This window comes from Sardina pilchardus, chromosome 2, assembly GCF_963854185.1.
Source record: "Sardina pilchardus chromosome 2, fSarPil1.1, whole genome shotgun sequence".
NCBI classification, from domain to species: domain Eukaryota; kingdom Metazoa; phylum Chordata; class Actinopteri; order Clupeiformes; family Clupeidae; genus Sardina; species Sardina pilchardus.
In genome coordinates this window covers 28005552-28025619 of record NC_084995.1, presented here as the reverse complement: position 1 = coordinate 28025619, position 20068 = coordinate 28005552, and the positions used below count along the sequence as shown (strand labels likewise).

Below are 20068 nucleotides of genomic sequence, written 5' to 3'. Positions count from 1 at the left end.
CCCAGTTGTCTGTGCTTTCGCCTGTAATGCTCTTACCATTCAGATCACAATTTAAAATACATCCTTTATAACAGGAAGAGTAATTAAGTGAAAATATAACTGTGTTTTTATGTATATATATTTATATACAATTAAATGATTTTAATTGTGGTTATTGTCAGGCAGTACAGTGAGCAGCAGTGGATGTGTGATTGGGCGGACCTCCAGCTTGACAAAGTTGATAATGTGGCTCATTCAGCGAACGTTAGTATGTACAGCGCTCGTCTGGGGCAAGGGGTTTAACAGAGCAATGGTAAGTTTGAACGCGTACCCTGCTTGTTATAGTAATGCATTTCATTTAGGTGTATATTTACTCTTATGGGTATAACTGGGTAATGTCATAGGGGTCATGGAAGCATGTAGCTATTTTTGTGGACGCGGTGTAGTGTAGTTATACGTTAGCTCAGCTGTAATCAGTCCAGTCACGTTAGCGTTGGTCCTGTCCAGATTTAACATAACAGATAGGCATGTAACGTTGTCTCTCGAAAAGATATCAGACAAGAAGAAATAGTTACTGCCTTAATATGCTTGAGACAGCATCGCATCCCGTAGCTCGGTAGAGTGAGTTTCAAATGAACTGCCGAGTGAAACCTAACCTTACGTTGCGTAGCTAGTGATGTGCCATTTAGATTAGTATGTTCAAATCACTTCTCCCTTTTCTTGGCAGGATCATGGATTTTTAACGTATCCCACACTCACACTTTAGTTATTGGATATCACCAGCCAAATGGTTAGGACTACTTAGTTTACTCTTCGAGGGTGGGAAGTAATCGGCGTTTATACTACTGATATCAAAAGAGGCCCTGATGTAGACAAGACCAATTATTCGGTAAAGCCTTACAGCTGTGTTGTTGTCTGTACCAGAGGCCTAGTATTTTCATTAAAGGATTAGTATAGAATCTGTTTAGGGCTGACCAGTACCTGTAACGGTTGTGTACATTGCTTCTTAAGCCAGTTAAATCCCTGGACAATGTGGACGTGGAGAGTGCATGGGATTGGGATAGTGGTCTAGGAACTGTTACCATGCAGTGGGCCCAGCAGAGTGTTTGCCTAGTCATTGTATTTCTCTGTGTAAAGTCCAGAGATTGCACAATTGATCTGGAGCCACTCCCTTGAAATGGACATTTTTAGTCATCTCCTTATTTTGGGAGATTTCTCCAATCTTCACCCTTGACAGTTTTTCTTAACACATACTTTGACATGCAGTGTGCACAGGCGAGTGACTGGCGGAGTGCCAAATCCATCTATGAGTTCTCAGCAAAGGACATCGATGGAAATGAGGTATCTCTTGAAAAATACAAGTAAGTGACCTCTGAACACCTCACAAATTCCAGTACTATATAATTTTCAGTTCCCCTTTTTAATACCAGTGAATCGTAGTGACTGCTGGACATTAAAGGGACACTTCAACGATTAGCATTAAGCTTTGTATTTTTAGAAAACCAGTCATGTTTTTGAATGGTCATACATCATTCCCTCAGTTTGCCTTGAGATGGGAGAAATACAGATTTCAATTTTGGACTTCCTGCTTTCGTTTCAATGATGTAAAAATCATTATTTTACATCATTGAAAGCAGGAAGTCCTATTCATGGGTTTCATTGAAATCTGTATTTCTCCCATCTCAAGGCAAACTGAGGGAATGATGCATGACAATTCAAAAACATGACTGGTTTTCAAAAGATACAAAGATTAATGCTAATAGGTGAAGTATCCCTTTAATATATCCCTTATTATAATATGTGAAAATGCACAAGGACTGCTGGAGTATGATTACTCCTGTAGTGCTTGTAGTCTATAGCTGTTTTAATACACATGCTGTTTTCTTTGTCTCAGAGGGGATGTTTGTATCATCACAAACGTTGCCTCCAAGTGAGGCAAGACCGGTGTAAACTACACTCAGTTTGCGGCAATGCACGCCACGTATGCTGAGAAAGGTTTACGCATCCTGGGCTTTCCCTGCAACCAGTTTGGAAGCCAGGTAAAGAAGATACTGTTTTGTAACCGCATTCAAATTAGGGCCTCTGCAGTCACAGAGATTATGATCGCCAGGGGCCATTGGAACCTGAGGTGTTAGAGTGCAGTGAGGGGTCAAAAGTCCATGTTGTGATTGTGGTTGCGGGTGTGATAAGATTATTATTATTTGGGAGATCACTGAACTATTTAATCCTTGGCCTTTAGTGTCAAGCTTAGATTCTCTTTTTTTATATTTAGATAGATAGATAGATAGATACTTTATTGATCCCCTAGATAGAAATATTGTATTGTCTGCAGTACAGCGCTCATTTCATCATGATGCAGCTCATGTTACGCAATGGTTAAGTCTGGACTCACAACCACTATTCACCCTGATTATGATCAACTTAGAGATGGTCCTTGGTGTATGTTGAACTGTCTGGCATCAATATTCCATTCATTTAAAGTGAGAGAGGTAATTATTGTCACATTTGACAGTTATGTGGTGCGAAAATGGAGTGAATTGAGGAGGGTTGAATGTATGCCTAATTTGAGGATGGATGCGGCAGTGTGCAATTTAATGTAGCCAGATGGGCTTTCTCACTCAATTTGATTGCAGTTACACGTTTAGAGCATTTTTGTGGCACTAAGAATGAAGGAAAACACAATTTGGTGTCATGTCTTAATTTACATATGAATGTATCTTCAGATCTGAGTAAATGAAGACTATTGAAGACTTTTGATTCAGTTTGTGTTCCAAGACCTCTGAAGATGTGGTTCTTGTCCCCATCACTGCAGGAACCTGGTACAGATGCTGAAATCAAGGAGTTTGCCAAAGGCTACAATGCTCAGTTTGACCTCTTCAGCAAGATTGATGTCAATGGTGACAATGCCCACCCCCTATGGAAGTGGATGAAAGATCAGCCCAAGGGGAAAGGAACGCTTGGGAAGTGAGTTCTTTCAGCACCGTAACCTTCGTGTTGCCAATCCTCAGCATTTTAGAAAAACACAGACCACAGTTGTGAAACTGGCTCAAATGTTATCCTCTTTTTTTTCTGTGTTTTCACTGTTCACCACTTCCTCATAGTTATGTGTGTGATGTAGAACGAGACAAGTTTATCAGATCTCTGCCAGACATCTTAAGAAATGGGTGTAAACAAGGGAGAGAAATCGGTGGTTGCACTGACCACAAGACCGGTGTGCCGTTGATGAAGGAGGGGGCTCAGAGAGACTACCATTACTCAAATAAGATAGAAAAGTGTGTCAGATCTCGTGGATCCAGGTCATCATAGAATAGTGGCCAGAAACACCACAGTCAGATGAAACACAGGTATGGGGGGAGGAAGGGTAGCTGTACGTACATTCTGATGTGTGTACATCCAGTAGTGGAAAAGTTGCAAATGTGCGGTCATTTTTAACTGGCGTATTGCCAAAATTGTACCAACTAATTCTTTCAGCCAGTGCACATGTGGGAGTTTACCTGTCACTGCACTCTAATCTGATTTTACAATGTTTATTTTTCATAGCAACATCAAGTGGAATTTTACTAAGGTAAGGATATCTAGCTCGTTTGTTCTTGTTCTATGCATCCATCAAGTGGTATTTTCAGTAGTATATATTTAACTAATGGTACGTAGTAAAGGTCATTCAGCCAGTTTTGTTGCTGCTGTGCTTTTAGTTCCTGATTGACCGTGAGGGGCAGGTTGTGAAGAGGTACGGGCCCATGGATGATCCAAGTGTAAGTTGGACATTTTATGAAATCACTTTTATATAATCACTATCTTGCACCATAATAACAATAATACAAATAATAATGTATTATTATTATTGTGAAGCTGGAGTTTTTCACCTCTACTATTATTACTATTGTTTACTCTTTTAATGTATTTTAATTTACTTTAAACTTTTGACTTTGGATAATGTAATGTTTATTGTTGTAGTCGTTTTACACAGAGTAGGGGTATTCCATCAACCGAAATGGCCTGGCTTAAACTAGCAGAGACTTTCACTTGGAGCTGACGCTGTTCATTAACTCGTTAGCTGCATCTTGAGGCTTAGGTCAGCTTCATGTCTGTTCGTGCATGAGGTAGAAAAGTAGACCAAAACAGTAGATTGACCTACAGGAATTTTGTAGTCATAAAATTGAACGTTGAGAGAAAAACAAAGAAAGTTGCCTACATACATTTGAATATAATGAAATGGAGGCTATTGTCTCCCATAAGTCTCATAGTTCTGCTAAAGTGTTTGTGAAATAGAATCATCTGTGATACAATGGCTTCAAATTGGCATTTAGGCTAATATAATCTGTGTAGCACACAGTTGATTTGACATTCATTAACAACCATCAACACATGAAGTGGTTTTAATTATTAGTAGCCTAGGCTGTACAGGCTACAGAATTATTCCTTTGGCTTGCATCATATTTAATGTAGCCCACTGGCATAGCCTATTTACTGCCATTGAGCAGACTACCAAATGTGCATGACCATTTATCAATAGTAGGACATGTCTTTCATTAGAGTACAACTAAATGCCATTAGCTAGATGTTGAGCTATGTAAATTTGCTTCATGTGGGAAGTGAACCTGAGACCATGTATGAATATGATTCCTGTAACCTACTCTCTGCGTCACATGAACGAATGCAAATAAGTAGCAAAATTCCTAGAACCACACACGTCAAGGTAATACATTCTAAGTTGCATACTGTAATTTTCACTATTTATTCGAAACTAGTGAATATGTAAATGAATGCTTGGTGACACTGTCGGGGGGAAAAAAGTTTCAACTTCTAACTTTGCAGTTTTAGGTGATGCGAACATGAAAGCAGGTAAGGCAGTCTGGAAACTAACACCCAAATGTTTGCCTGATGTTGGCAACCAATCACAGAACAGGGGAGAAAGCAAGACCATGATGAGCTATGCCCAGATGCATTTGATAGATATCCGTGGCGCCCAATGAACGGATCTGGGCATTTTTTTCAAATACGAGAAAATGAACATCTGGTTGCCAGACCACTTGTCATTTGAGAAGTGGTAGGCGCTAGCCAGGCTAATGAACCACACTAATGGAACGGAACTATCACTCTCAAAATTATCAAGATTTATCGAAATAACCCAGGTTTAGCCTTTAGTGAGGTTGATGGAATACCCCTAGTGTCTGCCATGTAACATAAATATAATCATAAATCTAATGGGCCATATCGTGCACCCGGCGCAAGGTGGTACAAAGCGCGATGATACAAGGCTTATTCTTCTCACACTGAATAAATGAGAGATTTTTTTGTCTTGTGCTCCACTTTTATTAAACCTTGTGCCCATGGGTGATGCAGCATTTGATCACAAAATCACGCCACTACACTACGTAGTGGTTATGGACTGGCCACACCTTTAATGTCTCTAAACTTTGTGCCTCTGACCATCCGTTTCTGGGGCCCGTTGCACAAAAGCAGAATTAAGATATCCGGGATAAGTTACTGAGCTGCGATCACTGAATCCAAAACAAGAGCATACCGGCTTAATTGGTTGCACAAAGACCAATCCAGGATAAGCAGACATGGATTCATCAAGCCAGGTGTAAGTTATCCGGTATGTGTGCGCGTTCTCGTTTCTCCCCCAAATAACTCACAGTTGGAATGAAAAGACGCGAAAAATAGCGTCTTGCACACAAAGTGAATAACCGCTTTTGATATAGACTAACAACGAGGTAAAGTTTTACTTTTTTGGATGGGGGATCATGATTATTTCTGTTACATAGCGGGAGTAGGTGTGGCAGATCAACTGAATGCAAATGTACGTATGCACCCACGTGTGTGAGAGCTTCCTTGTCTCGGCACGCAACGTCATTAGGAAGCGCTTTGCCACCGCAAAGACGCACAAAGTATCTTAATTTGTCTTAAAAGCCTAATTAGTTCAAAACACCTTCGAAAAATGTCCCCTCCACTTCCAATCAACTACTACAGCAGCCTATTCATCAAACATCTGTCAAAAAAGAAGCAAACAACGAGTAGGCTATGTTATTAATTATAAGGCCACCATAATTTAAATGACATCCATATGGTATTAGGCAGATATTCTGCTGTGTTTTGCGAGTAAATGCATGTTGCAAATAATATAATGGAATCTACAGCTCTTTTAAAAAAATCACGTGGAGGTCTCATTTGAATGACAGCTAGCTGAACCAATCAGATTATGTCATTACCATTAGAATCAACTTATCTTGGCTGTGAGCCTGGTCAGGAGCAGGCTAGCTCCACAGAATAAATCGCCATGGTAACTTATACCATAACATATCCTGCTGCCCCCTATCCCGCTTTTGTGCAACTGGATCACGGATAAATTGAGCCAGGATAACCAAGATATCCCGGGTTAATCCCTTATCCTAGTTTTGTGCAATAGGCCCCTCATCACCAAAATATAGGGCCCAATGACATAGTTAGATAGTTGTGTTTGTTGTTTATGTGTTCTTTTCAGATTTTCTCAGATATTTTGTGTGTGTGTGTGTGTGTGTGTGTGTGTGTGTGTGTGTGTGTGTGTGTGTGTGTGTGTTTTCTCTCACAGACGGTGGAAAAAGATCTGTCCAAGTATCTGTAAAGAGCTTCCTGTTCGTCCCCCCCACTCTCTCCCTTAGTCTCCTGGAGCTGGCTGGCTGTGAGGGTGCCACTGCCCAAATGAATGACGGCCTGACCGTAAACCTGCCTGTCTGGGAGGTCAGGCCTGATGAAACTGGCGTGCATAACCATGGGGTGGCCCCTTGCGACCAGCCAACCTTCAGGAGACAAGGCTGAACAAATTCCTTCTGCACTAATAACACTGGGTTTGAAGTTTTTTATGAGCCTAATAAAGTCTTGAATCTGATGGTTGTGGCTAATTATTGTTTTGTTAAACTTGTGTTAAAGTTGTGTTAGAGATGTGTTACATGTGTTCTGGAGATCATTCTCTATTGCAAATGCAATGGCTTTATCATAATAGCAATATCAGTAAAGCTCAAATAATAATAATAATAAAAAAACGACCATAAAAATAAATATGTATGAAGAAGGGTGCTGTTAAATTAACAAATAAATCCTAATGGAGCAGCTTAATTTGTAGTGTCAAGAAACACAAGGAGTAAAGATTACATAATCACATAGTTAACCATATAATACTGTTAAACACCTTACAACACTACAATTAACCACATATTACTCACCACAGACAAAAGATGAAAATAAGTTTACTGTATATTTGGTGTTGAATTAAACTCTGTGAACTGAATTGTGATCAAGGATGAGCTTGTGCATAAAAGAGTGCTTCAGTCTGATGATCCTGTTAAAGACTGATATAGTTTTTGTTGTTTTGAAATGAATGAAAATGCTTTTAGGATTAAAGTGCTGTCCAGTCTAGGAGAAATTATACTTAAAATGTTGTATCTTCTTCATTGGATTGTGCTTAACTTTTTGTGTTGAAAGACTGTATTTGGAAGAAACCTGTGTAGGATGTGATGATGCCCTATACTAGTGCACAGAACGGTCCCTAGGAGGCGGCATTGTTTGTAATAGTTTCATTCACCATGGACTAGCTACACCTGCATGCTTATTCAGAATTATTTAAGACGCATAAATAATCAAATAAGACGCACATTAAAGTTGATAGACCGTATCTTCTTTAGGTGGCAGACATTTATTTTCCGGGCTCTTGGGTAACGTTTTGACGGGACACCGATTCTGCATGATGGTTTAAGATGGGCCTATTAATTGCCTGTCATCTGTTTTGAATTGCATTTTATTTATGTAGCATTCATTTACATGTGTATAGCGCAAATTGAGTTAGATAAATTGTCGTCATTTGAAATATAATTTTCTGAGATGATGAAAACCTATACCCGCGTAAGTGACGTAGGCCTGCTACTGGCGTATTAAGCCTTGGTTGGACAGTGCCTGGGACAGCTGCGTCGAGTGGTTGTCGGTGGGAAGTCCGTGCGCCGTTCGGAGATACCGAGGTGATGTGCCAATGGGAGAATGAAGGTCGAAACGGGGAGATGGAATGCTAGCATGTAGAGAGTCTGGGTTTTTTGCACAGTCCAGATGACAGTGAGCAAACATCTTCCATCAATCCATCGCAATAAAGCCCTATCTGAGCTAGTTAAATGGAAGGAGCAACGAGGCTATCGGAGTTCGGGCAAGGCACCACATCATCTGCGGCTCTAGTGCCCGATGATACGGACACCGTCATCGGTGTCAGTTATGGGATGGACGGAGGGGATTCAGGTATGTATGACCTCTACACCACAAAACGATCACGTTCTTCAGTACATCATTCAATGCTTGGGTCATTGCACTGAGTGACGAAAGGAATTCGTATTGACTGTAGGCTTTAACGTTATTGAGACGCGTGCGCGGTGGTCCTACTCTGCTGCGTGTTTTTACAAATCCCGATATGCGATGAAAGTTATTGGCTTACTATCACTGTTATTTTAATATGCGCAATTTCATAGTTTATAATGTCAATTGCATCCTCATCATTGTGCGTTTCTTTCCATTACACGTACCCATATATGTCCCCTATGTTACTAAACTTACATGGGCTATTATTGACAATATCGTGTTCGTGTTCATAGTAGACTACTACACGTGACTTCATATTGACTGAGAAGCAATGGTAGGCCTATGGCCTTATTTTATAAAACTCTTGGTAGCTATGGAGATGCCATTTCCTTTAGACACGATATCACGTGGGCAATTGCATTGCCCTAGCCTACTGATAGACATGTAGAAGAGCGTGATGATCAGGACAGACTGGAGGAATAACGTTACTGCTCTGTGAGAACCGTGGCAGCTGCGCCCATCCTCTCTCTAGCCATTCTCCAGTTCAGAGTGTAGGCTACTGTAGTGGATAACGTTAAGCATCATGGCTCAGAATGCTTTTCCTATTTTCAGATGCATCATGCTGCATGTCATGTCAACCGTCAGATAGATGGCAGGCAGTCCTCGCCAAGGGACCTAAGGCTCTTCCAGCTCTTTGAAATATTCAAGCTTTCACAATTTCGTCATTATGCTTACCTAGGTTAGGCTTGGCTAGACTGCGATACTAGGAATGGTTAACATCTTCCTCAATACATTGCGCAGAAATGGCACACCTCAAAAGTCAGACGCTGCACTGTCAAGCAGGAATGCAAAAGTAACTATTACGATAGTTATACCACTGCTTGGTCAAATTTCCTATCAGCTCTTTGAAATATTCAAGCTTTCATAATTTCGTCATTATGCTTACCTAGGTTAGGCTTGGCTAGACTGCGATACTAGGAATGGTTAACATCTTCCTCAATACATTGCGCCAGAAATGGCACACCTCAAAAGTCAGACGCTGCACTGTCAAGCAGGAATGCAAAAGTAACTATTACGATAGATAGATCACAGTCCCCTTGAGGCACCCTAACCCTGTATCTCAGAATATGCCTCATATCAACCTTCAACTCTGTTTCAGACCTGAGCCTCGGAGATGCAAACAATATCTGCCAAAACCTCTCAGCAGGCCTTAATCACTTAAATCCATATTTGTGGATGCTCTCTGGCTATAATGTTTTAATTTCCCTTTTATATGATCTCTAGTAAAAGACAGCAAGTACGACTCAGGTCTAAACATCACAGCCCTTTTGAAACCTAATGTAAAATGTGTACCATCAGTCAACATATTACGTCAGTCACATTATGTTTACAGCAGCGTAATGGCACTTTAAACCCAATGCTCTGCTTAAGCAAGATGCACAAACTACATGCACTAGCAACAGCCCAATTGACAATGATGAAAGCGTTTATCATGCTATCTGGTGTAGTTTGGTAGCCTGGCAAGTGTTTTGGCAATATAGCTAGAAATGTGCAGTCAAAATTGTAACATATTTGGCCACAGAATTCTACACTGCATAGCCTTCATGATTTCAGCCTTCACATGAACATATTATCTACATTTAGAATGACCTTTAGAAATAATAGCAGTGAAATATAACTTTTGGCAAGTTTCTGCATACCTTTGCTTTAGATATTCAGAAGAACAATGTTTGAACATGCTCACAATAACTCATCTGTTTTTTTTAAGTACTGTATGTGGAATATGGGTTGTTTGGAATAGGGGTTGTTTTATTGCCATACAGCAATAAGCCCAAGTTGTCTGAAAATAGTTATTTTGTGGTAAATGAACAGTGTAGAATGGGTTTGGCTTCTTCATTAAGTGCGGCACTGAGACTCTATGATATGTGAATCAGTGGAGTGAGACTGGTGATTCCATAACAGTGACTTTGTTTAGTGGAATACCCTCAAGCACAACGGCAGAATAGGACTGGATTGTTTATGTTTCTCAGTGAACTCTCAGGAAAATATGACTTTGTTGTTGGTGTGCTTTAGCACCAGCTGTGTGTGTGTGTGTGTGTGTGTGTGTGTGTGTGTGTGTGTGTGTGTGTGTGTGTGTGTGTGTGTGTGTGTGTGTGTGTGTGTGTGTGAGTGTGCGCGTGGCGTGCAGTGTAGATTATGGGTATACAGGGTGTGTACAGACAGGCCTGAGCCGGCTGGCAGAGTTTGCATACTCTGTAATTTCCCCAAGGGCTTACCAGACGAGCAAAGGATCAGCATAAATATAAGCACTCTGTCAAGGAAACATAGTAAACTAGTATGGTCATAGCAAACACAATTTGCTTACTGTTTCTGTCTATCCAAATACAGGGGCCAACATTGTTTCCAAGCAGGTGGATCTATCATTTAAAGGTGTTCACAAGTTGGAATCAAAATTTAACTAAGCAAGTTGTTACAGAACAACCTCACGTAACTCTTGACTGAACAATTTCATCATTTTGAAGACAACTGCTCAAAGTGTGGACTCTAGCTGGAATGAAGCACACCACAGAGGGGCAGGCGAGTAGGTATAGGAGGGTGACATTCACATGGAGGGAGTATGGGGTTGCTTGTCCTGAGAGAACTGAACATTGTCTCTTGAGTGGATAATCGATTGAATGTGGAGTGCAATATTGGAAGGACCCAACCGCAATCTTAATGTATAAATGGTAGCATCCTTTGATGCGATTCCAGAACTGTTCCTACTGTGAAATCTAAGCAACCTTCATTCAATGACATTCATGTTGGCATCCTAGTGTCTGTCAGACTGGTAACAGTGGCCCACTGCTAAACATCCACAGTATTCTTCAGTGAGCTGTGCACATGAGACATCATTGCAACAATGTAGAATGCTAATGAATGCAGTGGTAGGTATTGTAATATTTAGTGCCATTACAAAACAAAGCAGACATTTGTTCTTAGAAACTATTGATTTAGCTTTTACAGTATAAAAGCATCGAGTGGAGGTTGATGAACAAGCAATATTGACTGCATGCCTGAATCTCTCACTCACTGCTTATGTTCCATACAAATTGTATAAAGCAGACTTGTCACCAAAAGAGCAACTGGAAGAATGTACTCCTGGCTACCAAAAGAGATTGTGGTAACTGGTGTTTTCTATGGAGCTTTTCATGACTCAATGACTTCCCAGTACTTGTCTCCTGGTGAAGACCACCATTGTTTGGCCTGGTGCGTGTGGGAGATTATTGAGACCTCACTAACGGCTTTATCTCCCTCTGACAGCTGTGGGCACGACCCCTGCCACCTGCCACCACTGAGCAGTGTTCATGTCAGGCCTGATAATCGGTGCACATTGCCCGAGTGGCACGGCTGAACAATGTGGAGAGCGCTGGTACAGAATTATTCCGTTTGTTTGTTTGTTTGTTTTGTTTGTTTTGTTTTTCTCTGCTGCTGCGGGAGCCCGGCGGCGTGCGCCCTCGCTGCTGTGCCCTCGCTGCTGTGCCCATGCGCGCGGCCTCCCGTGTGACCTGACGCCCAGCGTCGTCACGGGCCCCCGAGGCTCCAGTGCTCCAGCGCGTGACCTTGCGCTAGCTGGGCTGCGCTGCGCTGTGCTGTCGTCTCCGAGCCGCGCCAATATGCTGCATCTCTCATCTCTCATCTCTCCGCCCTCCCTGTGCCAAGCGCATGTGCCGTGTAGGTTGCCGTCGTCTCAGGGAGATGGCGTTACCATGACCTGGCGCTGCGCTGGCGTAAAAACGCATGGCTGGGTGGCATGGCGCTCGGCTAGAGAGCATGTTGAGAGGAAAAGCTGCCACAAGAACCATGCAGTGCCACCTTTAGCCCTGTGTGAAGCCAGTGGGGTTCGTGTGGGTGAAAGAGGCATTTTGATTTTAGTCGCTTATCACAAAGTCAAGCTCTCAGTGATATTAACAGAGTGATTACAAACTCTCATTTCCTCTTGTACACAGGAGAAAGCCAGCATTTTCAGTGACTGCAAATAGCAGTGGGTGGTAGTTATGGGAACCTCTGTGTGTGTGTGTGTGTGTGTGTGTGTGTGGCTAGTCTGTTTTTGCCATGGCAGCTTTTCTAAAGAAAGCCTTTTTCACTCACTCACATACACAAACACACACTCGCACACACTCACAAGAGTTAGAGAGAGGGTGTGTGTGTTCATTTCCTCTCGATGTTATGTTCTTGATTAAAGCGATCCAAAGTACATCCCCCGAGCTCTGAGAAGTGGCAGTGTGTGTGTGTGTGTGTGTGAGAGCGAGACGACGGGGGAACGGGAGCGGCTCGCTGCTCTCGACTGCTCTCCTGGCGTACAGCTGTGCGCCACTCTAAAGTGGGCGAGATCAGCTTATCAGATCACAGTGCCAACCCCTCAGCAGCTGGAGCGCCCGTTCGCCCGCCCGTTCGCTCGCTCGTGGGCTCCTCGGCGCGCTGGCTGTCAGACGCACACCCCTCGTTCTCGCTGCCGCCGCGGCGCGTTATGTAAGGCTTACGTAAGCGCCGCGCTCCCAACCGCCGCCTTAGGGTATCACCCAAGTCTACTCAGCGGTCGCCCGCCACAAAGGGTGCACTTGTAGGATGCTAACTGGCAGACCTGTTTCCTTTTCGGTCTGTCAGGGAGACACAGCCAGGCTGGGGAGCTAGTGTGTGTGTGTGTGTGTGTGCGTGTGTGTGTTTTCACTTGTGTGTGAGTGAGAGAGTGAGTGAGTGTGTGTGTGTGTGTGTGTGTGTATGAGAGAGAGAGAGAGAGAGAGAGAGAGAGAGTGTGTGTGTGTGTGACAGAGTGTGTGTCAGAGTGTGCCTGTGTGTCTGTGAATGAGTCTCTGTGTGTGTGTGTGTGTGTGTGTGCCTGCGCGCTGCAGCTCCCATCAGTCAGTCCCACGGTCGGCTCTGCGGGACAGTGAGTGTGAATCACGGCCCCCTTGTCGAGTCCCGTGGTCACACACGGCCGCCCACACGCTAGAGACGAGCAGACACATCCAGCAGAGGGTCAGTGCAGGACTGATGCAGGAGAGCCTGCAGCACATGCAGCAGAGGGTCAGTGCAGGACTGATGCACAAGAGCCTACATCACATGCAGCATGGCACACAGCTTGGGGACGTGTCTTTGTACAAGGTGTGCAGTGCATCAGTATTGGCACAGAGTAAATGGAAGCTGCAGAATACTGCTACTATAATAGTAGTACTACTGATAGTACTAATGGTGCTGTTAGTCTATCCTACAGTAACTGTTTTTCATTTTTTTCATTTAATTTATTGATATACTGGATTTCCTCGAGTTGGTCTATCACATCTGCATGAGGAATATGTGTGTGTGCTTGTGTGCTTCTGTGTGTGTGTGTGTGTGTGTGTGTGTGTGTGTGTGTGTGTGTGTTGATAGCAGAGCATGTAGATCATGGCATGGTAATGCAGGAAGCAGAGCACAGAGGATTAGCCAGGAGCAACAGTCATGTAAGACGGCATGATGTCATAAATTATGGGATATGATGTGCGTGTCTAACCGAGGGAACATCTGCTATAGGTCGAGTGCTTAGGTTTTCTGAAACAGATCATGAATACATATGTGATTGCATGTTTGTGAGCATCTATGTGTGTGTGTGTGTGTGTGTGTGTGTGTCGCAGCTGGCCAGTTGAGCTGGTCCACACATGATCAAATGCATGCTGACAGCAGGTTGACACATGATCAAAGCCAGGAGGCCAAACAGCCTGTGTTCCATGGAAACCTGAACTGCCAGCGCTTGTTTTTCCATTGTCGCAATTGGACAGCAGGCTTGAGACACCGTCCCTCTTGTCTTTGTGTGGTTTACTACCGTGTGCTTGTTTGCTTATCTCTGTTTGGGAAAGACTGACTACCCCTGTGTCATTCATGAATTGTGTTGCTTGTTGTTGCATAGCAATTGTTGGTGATTGCGAAGTCATAGTCACATGTGAGTCAGATAACCTTGCCCATCGAGTGTTTCATAAGAGTCATGACTAGACGGACGCTGAAGCGTGTCCTGTGGCGTTCTGCAGAGATGGATCTCCAAAGCCAGTCATCCATCAGCACGGTAGCATTGGCCAAGGTTTGTCCTCCACCCCTCTCTCTCTCTCTCTTGCTGCAGAGGTTCTGGAATGACTTGGGTGTGGGAGTCAAGAATGCAGATTAAAGCCTGGTCTCCTCTTTATGCAATGGCCAGCGATGGTATTGAAGTGCTATTTTGGTATCCCCACATGGTCATTCTGTTTTGGCTGTCTCGTTCGACCGTACCTAGAGAACAGAGGTGAGGAAGAGAACAGGGCATGGTAGTGGGAAGCTGGATGGATAAGTAGTCAGCTGTGAAACAGGATTTTGTCCTGTTAAAAAATCATAAATCCTTGTGTGTGTGTGTGTGTGTGTGTGTGTGTGTGTCACTGGTGATTTGCACACCTCCTTCTTAGCCCATAACAGCGCTCACCCACCCTTCCACTGAATACGTAGACGGTGACGCTTCTCATTCACTTTACATGGCCTTACGTCATCTGTTGCCATGTTGTTGTGGTTGCGTTGCGCTGATTTGCCTCCGTCACCTCTGTCGAAAAGTTGGGGGGGAAAAAAGCGGTCTGTCTGCAGAGTACAAGACTACTAGACACGCCATCGACCAGACACACCCCACGCCGTGACCCGACATCACACAGCAGCGCTTAAATCAGAGCAGCATAGATTGACCCCCTTTTAGAACACTTTATTGATAGGAACCTCATCAGAGGCATGTTCCAGAGAGAGAGGCCAGTGGCTGTAGCGCCGAGGGACCGACTGGTACGCGCCCCAGTGTCCTACATCTCTGAGCTCCATCAGAGGCAGTGTGTCTGCAGTGAACAGCATCAGCTGCTCTATGCTCAGTCTCATAGTGGAGATGGAGAGTTACATGAGGCTAGAAACAGATGAAGATCACATCAGATCAAATGATGCTGAGGTATTCCTTTTGTGGTCGGCGCGTTTAGCAGTGGCGGTGTAGTAGTAGCAAAGTAGTAGTAGTAGAGTGATGGAGCATGAATGAGTGTGTGTGTGAGTGAGTGAGTGTGTGTGTGTGTGTGTGTGTGTGTGTGTGTGTGTGTGTGTGTGTGTGTGTGTGTGTGTGTGTGTGTGTGTGTGTGTGTGTGTGTGTGTGTGTGTGTGTGTGTGTGTGTGTGTGTGGGAGGTGTGGCCTGGTTCCTGCAGGTAACCTCACTCTGGAGCTGTTTTTAGTCCCGTCTCCTCCTCACGGCTCAGCGCACAAAGCCCAGAAAACACACACACACACACACACACACACACACACACACAAGCAGAAGCACTGATGCGGCCAATCCTGTCTACACTGTCCACACCTAATGGCGTAAACAGACAACTCAGAGTTCGGAGTTCGCTAACAAGCGTCTCGTAAAGACCAGGCTGATCTGACCCGTCTGGAGGCCTCTGGCCAGTCTCCCTCAGCACTGTCCTCTACCCGTCCTCGTTTGTCTGTGTGTGTTACCTCCAAACACATCTTCCAAAGGCTGTAACCTTGTGTGTTACCTCCAAACACATCTCCCAAAGGCTGTAACCGTGTGTGTTACCTCCAAACATACCTCTCAAAGGCTGAAACTGTGTGTGTGCTAACTGTGTGTGTGTGTGTTATCTCCTCCCATAGACTGAAACCGTGTGTGTTACCTCCACACATACCTCCCATTGGCTGAAACCCACACAGTGATGAACACACACACACGCTTCTTCTCGTCCCCATTCCATTTGCATTGGGTAGCTGCAGTCATATCAGGTCCAGTCATGCTGATGGGATTCCTGATGTAGGGCCGACAGCCTCCTGCTCTGACACACTATCATGCTCCAGTACTGTATGTTCATGCCGTGCCCCGTAGGGCACCAAATCATTGATCGTCGTTGCCACTTCCTCTTCTCCATATTAAACTGAAAGAGGTATTTTCTCTGCCACACAGTGAAAGCAATACAGAAGGAGCCGAGACTGGAGGATGTGTTTTTGAACATGCAACTTACAGGATGTCCTCAGCCTAGAAACGTAATGATGAAAGGAGTCCTGAGATGTTCATGTTTGGATGCAATTTATGTGTTCAATTTGCCCAGTCTTACATTGTTAAGGGTTTGCAGACTCCGTGGATAGCAGATCACTCGCTGTCAGAGGCTTTATTGATGACAAATGTGTTTTGTGTGAACCTTAACAGAGAAATTCAGCCCTACCATGGTCACTCTAAAGAGAGCTGGTCTGTCTGTGGGCACTGATTATTCAGACTGCTGCGCTGAGTGAGAGGGAGCGGAGTGTCCACTCTCAAGGTCAGGGGCACGTTGCCCTCGCACAGCACTGTTGGACAGATGGGGTTGGAAATGTACTGAAGCGAAGCCTTCTCTGGTCAGTGCTCAGGCTCACTCTAAAAAGCCTTGGGCATGCACTCACCTCTACCTCCAACACACACACACACACACACACAGACAATAGGCAGACCGCTCCCCCTCCCCAAGCTGTGACATCTGATCTAACCATAGACCATGTTATGTGCGTGTATGCATATAGGTGATGAAAACTGAGCTGCTGATGCAAGATAAAACAGCCATCTTGTCACTGCTTACTGTTGTTGTTAAGGGAGTTGCTGTTAATTGGTGTTTGTGTGTGTGTGAGTGTGTGTGTGTGTGTGTGTGTGTGTGTGTGTGTGTGTGTCCACCTTAGTGGAATACAATTTCAGTGTTTGTTTATTTAAATGCTCATGTTTGGAATATTGAAGACATTGTTCTGCATTTTGTAGAAACAGATGGTCGCAATCAACACAGTCGGCTGAGTTAGTGAGTGGAGTGACTACAAACAAAAGCACCTTTAATGGCAGCACACTTTAAGCTGATGATGACATCAATGCCTGGGTAGACCAGCAGAAAACACTCCAGATCCAGCCAACATGTTTGGGTTCATCAGCAGTTTGATGATAATCCTCCGTTCACGCGCACACACACACACACACACACACACACACACACACACACACACACACACACACACACACAGAGACAGACACACGCACACACGCACACACAGACACACAGACACACAGACACACACACACACACACACACACACACACACACACACACACACACACACACACACACACACAGAGACAGACACACGCACACACGCACACACAGACACACACACACACACACACACACACACACACACACACACACACACACACACACACACACACGCACACACAGACAATAGGCAGGCAGCAGGATTAGGGTCAGAGGAGAACAGTCTGGGGCTCTCAGGTAAAAGAGTGCTACCGCTGTTGTGCAGGTAAAGGACACCATCCCACTACTATTATGGATCATTATGGATCCTCAGCACAAATGGAGATCTGTTGACATTAATGTCATGCAACAAGTCTCTCAATTCATTCAGTTCAAATTAGGACTGTGTGATCTTACAGTAAAGCTACAACAGGAACCACAGTCTTTGGCGGCAGTTACTTAAAAGTGTTCTGAAGGAATGAGTTTTGAGTCCTCCACTGTTCTAGAATGTTCTCTTCTTCTGCATTCTGTGCTGGCAGAACTGGCACCGGATGCCAAGGGCCTGTACTGTATGTGTGTCTAATGAGCTTGTGCCGCTCACGGCCGTCTCTCCTTCAGTGCCCTTGCCCTTCAGAGCTGGCACTCTGCTCCTCTTTACCCCTGGAGGCTTCCGGGGCGGGCACCGGCCTTAATCTGAGCTCTCCGATTGGCCGGCGGGAGCTTCAGGTCACCATGACACACCTGTTGTCTTGCACAGAGGCTGTGGAGCCAGATTAGAGCCCCTGTCAATCCGATTGAAGGTTTCTCCTTCTCATCCCTGATCTGTCCACAAATAGAAGAGAACCACGCAAACCCTCGGCGACAGGCGACAGGCGACAGGCAACAGGCGCAGTGGTGGGATCCTGGTGACATTTGAGGTTTGTTGTATTTCCTCTGCTTTTTTACGCGGTGGCGACGAGGGGTTGACTGAGTCTGAGAGGGACACAAACAGCCCCCCTGGGTGGATCGCGGGAGGATAGCGAGTGTGCGTGGGTGAGAACTCCAGGCTTCTGCGATTATTGCTGCCTCTGTGGTTCTAGATTGTTCTGCAGTTTAATCTTTTGTAGCTTCTGCAGCTTTCATCTTTATACACACTGGTGCTTTAACACTGGAGATGTGTTGCTAAAACGTCTTATGTAATCCTCATCCCCCCCTCTCCACAGTTTAAGGGTCTTTCATGTCGGCCTTATCTTTTGCGAGAGCCTGCTGGCTGACTGGCACGCTACTGGTGCATTCAGAGGAGTCTGCATCATTTAGATATTTATGAATGCAGTTTAATATCTGATCTGACTGTTGAGTATGAAGGCAAGCTGGGCCGAACGGCTCATTAAAGGGTCTGTCCAAGTGATGGCTGGAGGCACTGATATTGAGTCCATACCTGCCTGGCTGGCCGTGGTAACGGGCAGGGCCTGTTCTTCTGCACCTTCTCAAAGAATGCGTGCAGAGTTGGGGTTCAAGCAGAGTCACAGTGCGTCATATGGCGCTCTCGCAAGACTAGAACACAGTCAAGTGAACTGTAAGATTTCAGTATTGTATGAAGTATGTGAACGGAAGTGTGTTGGCCTTAGATGTGTGTGTTGTTTTGCCTTGTGGTCAACCAATTTCCTCTTAAGCATGCCTGATGCCTGAGCTGGAACATCACGCTCCCAATCATAAACACCGTCATTTTAAAGACACGCTGGTCCTCTTTAGCCCGACGTGAAGCTTTGAGTGGCAGCGGCCCCGGAGAACATGGCCCTGATGGCAGCAGGTCTCTCTGCCAGGCAACAGCCTCTTCCCTAGCATGCATCTGGCTCAGGCTGGTCCACGAGCCCTGCGTGGAGCTGCGATGATCATTGGCCAGAAGCCTGTGTGGTGGAGGTGGAGGTGGAGGTGGAGGTGGTGTTGGAGGTGGTGTTGGTGGTGGAGGTGGTGTTGGTGGTGTTGGGGTGAGCCGAGAGCAGATGGAGGTGAATATTTACAGCTCCTGGGAGGGTGGTGGAGACGGGAACTGAACTGCCGGCTCTGTTTACTGTTTCTCTGGTGGGCGCGGGCACGTTTCCATAGCATGGGGCTGTGCGGGGGAAGACTGCACAAGTCACGGTTCTGAGCGTGTTTGTGTGTTTGTGTGTGCTCGTGACGGGCTGTGTTTGTGTCGGGTGTGAGGCCCATAGGCCAACATGCTCTGTGCTCACGTGTGTGTGTGTGTGTGTGTGTGTGTGTGTGTGTGTGTGTGTGCGCATGAATCCTGGATAATGTGACAGCCCAGTGAGTGGGAGTTGGTGTTTACGCCGTACATGGCCTCCGTCAGCAAGAGCTGGTGCTATGCAGCTTTCATGAGGCTGTTCTGTGTGACTGAGACACTCTCCAGTGTCTGGTCCAGCACTCACAGCAGAGTCATATGTCACCAACGCTAACGCACTCGGACATGGCACTCAGAGACGCCTGCTGCACGTGTCATCTGTGCTGCATTTGTCTTGCCACTGGACATTTAAAACTGGACCATTGGCAGAAATGACTTCTTTAGCTCTGGAGTGTTTATTTTCTTTTTCTGAATGTATCTGAGAGAGGCCCTGTTTACACTTATTTATATGTCTTGAGCAATCTGATCACAAGTGGACAGCAGAGACGGATTGCCGTTTACACTTGTGTGTGTTTCATGTGTCTCCATCCAAGGGGTTCAGCTGACACCCATGTCCAGATTTGGTTACCGCTT

At 44.9% G+C, this 20068-nt stretch overlaps 2 protein-coding genes across 4 annotated transcripts in view; both read left to right on the top strand.

Moving 5' to 3' along the window:
- The first annotated feature begins 141 nt into the window (after positions 1–141).
- Positions 142–6847, top strand: LOC134068608 (phospholipid hydroperoxide glutathione peroxidase-like). The gene is made up of 7 exons (XM_062524297.1): positions 142–292; positions 1246–1340; positions 1874–2018; positions 2792–2943; positions 3520–3544; positions 3672–3731; positions 6551–6847. The coding sequence occupies exons 1-7, from the start codon at positions 224–226 to the stop codon at positions 6581–6583; spliced, it is 579 nt and encodes a 192-aa protein (XP_062380281.1). The 5' UTR covers positions 142–223; the 3' UTR covers positions 6584–6847.
- A 1095-nt stretch (positions 6848–7942) lies between these two features.
- LOC134068584 (phosphatidylinositol 4-phosphate 5-kinase type-1 gamma-like) overlaps positions 7943–20068 on the top strand; it is a 33347-nt gene continuing 21221 nt past the window's right edge. For all 3 annotated transcript variants that reach the window (XM_062524277.1, XM_062524286.1, XM_062524270.1), the window contains exon 1: positions 7943–8238. In XM_062524277.1, the coding sequence (XP_062380261.1) occupies positions 8118–8238 (121 nt within the window). In that variant the 5' untranslated portion in view covers positions 7943–8117. The remainder of the gene's footprint in view (positions 8239–20068) is intronic.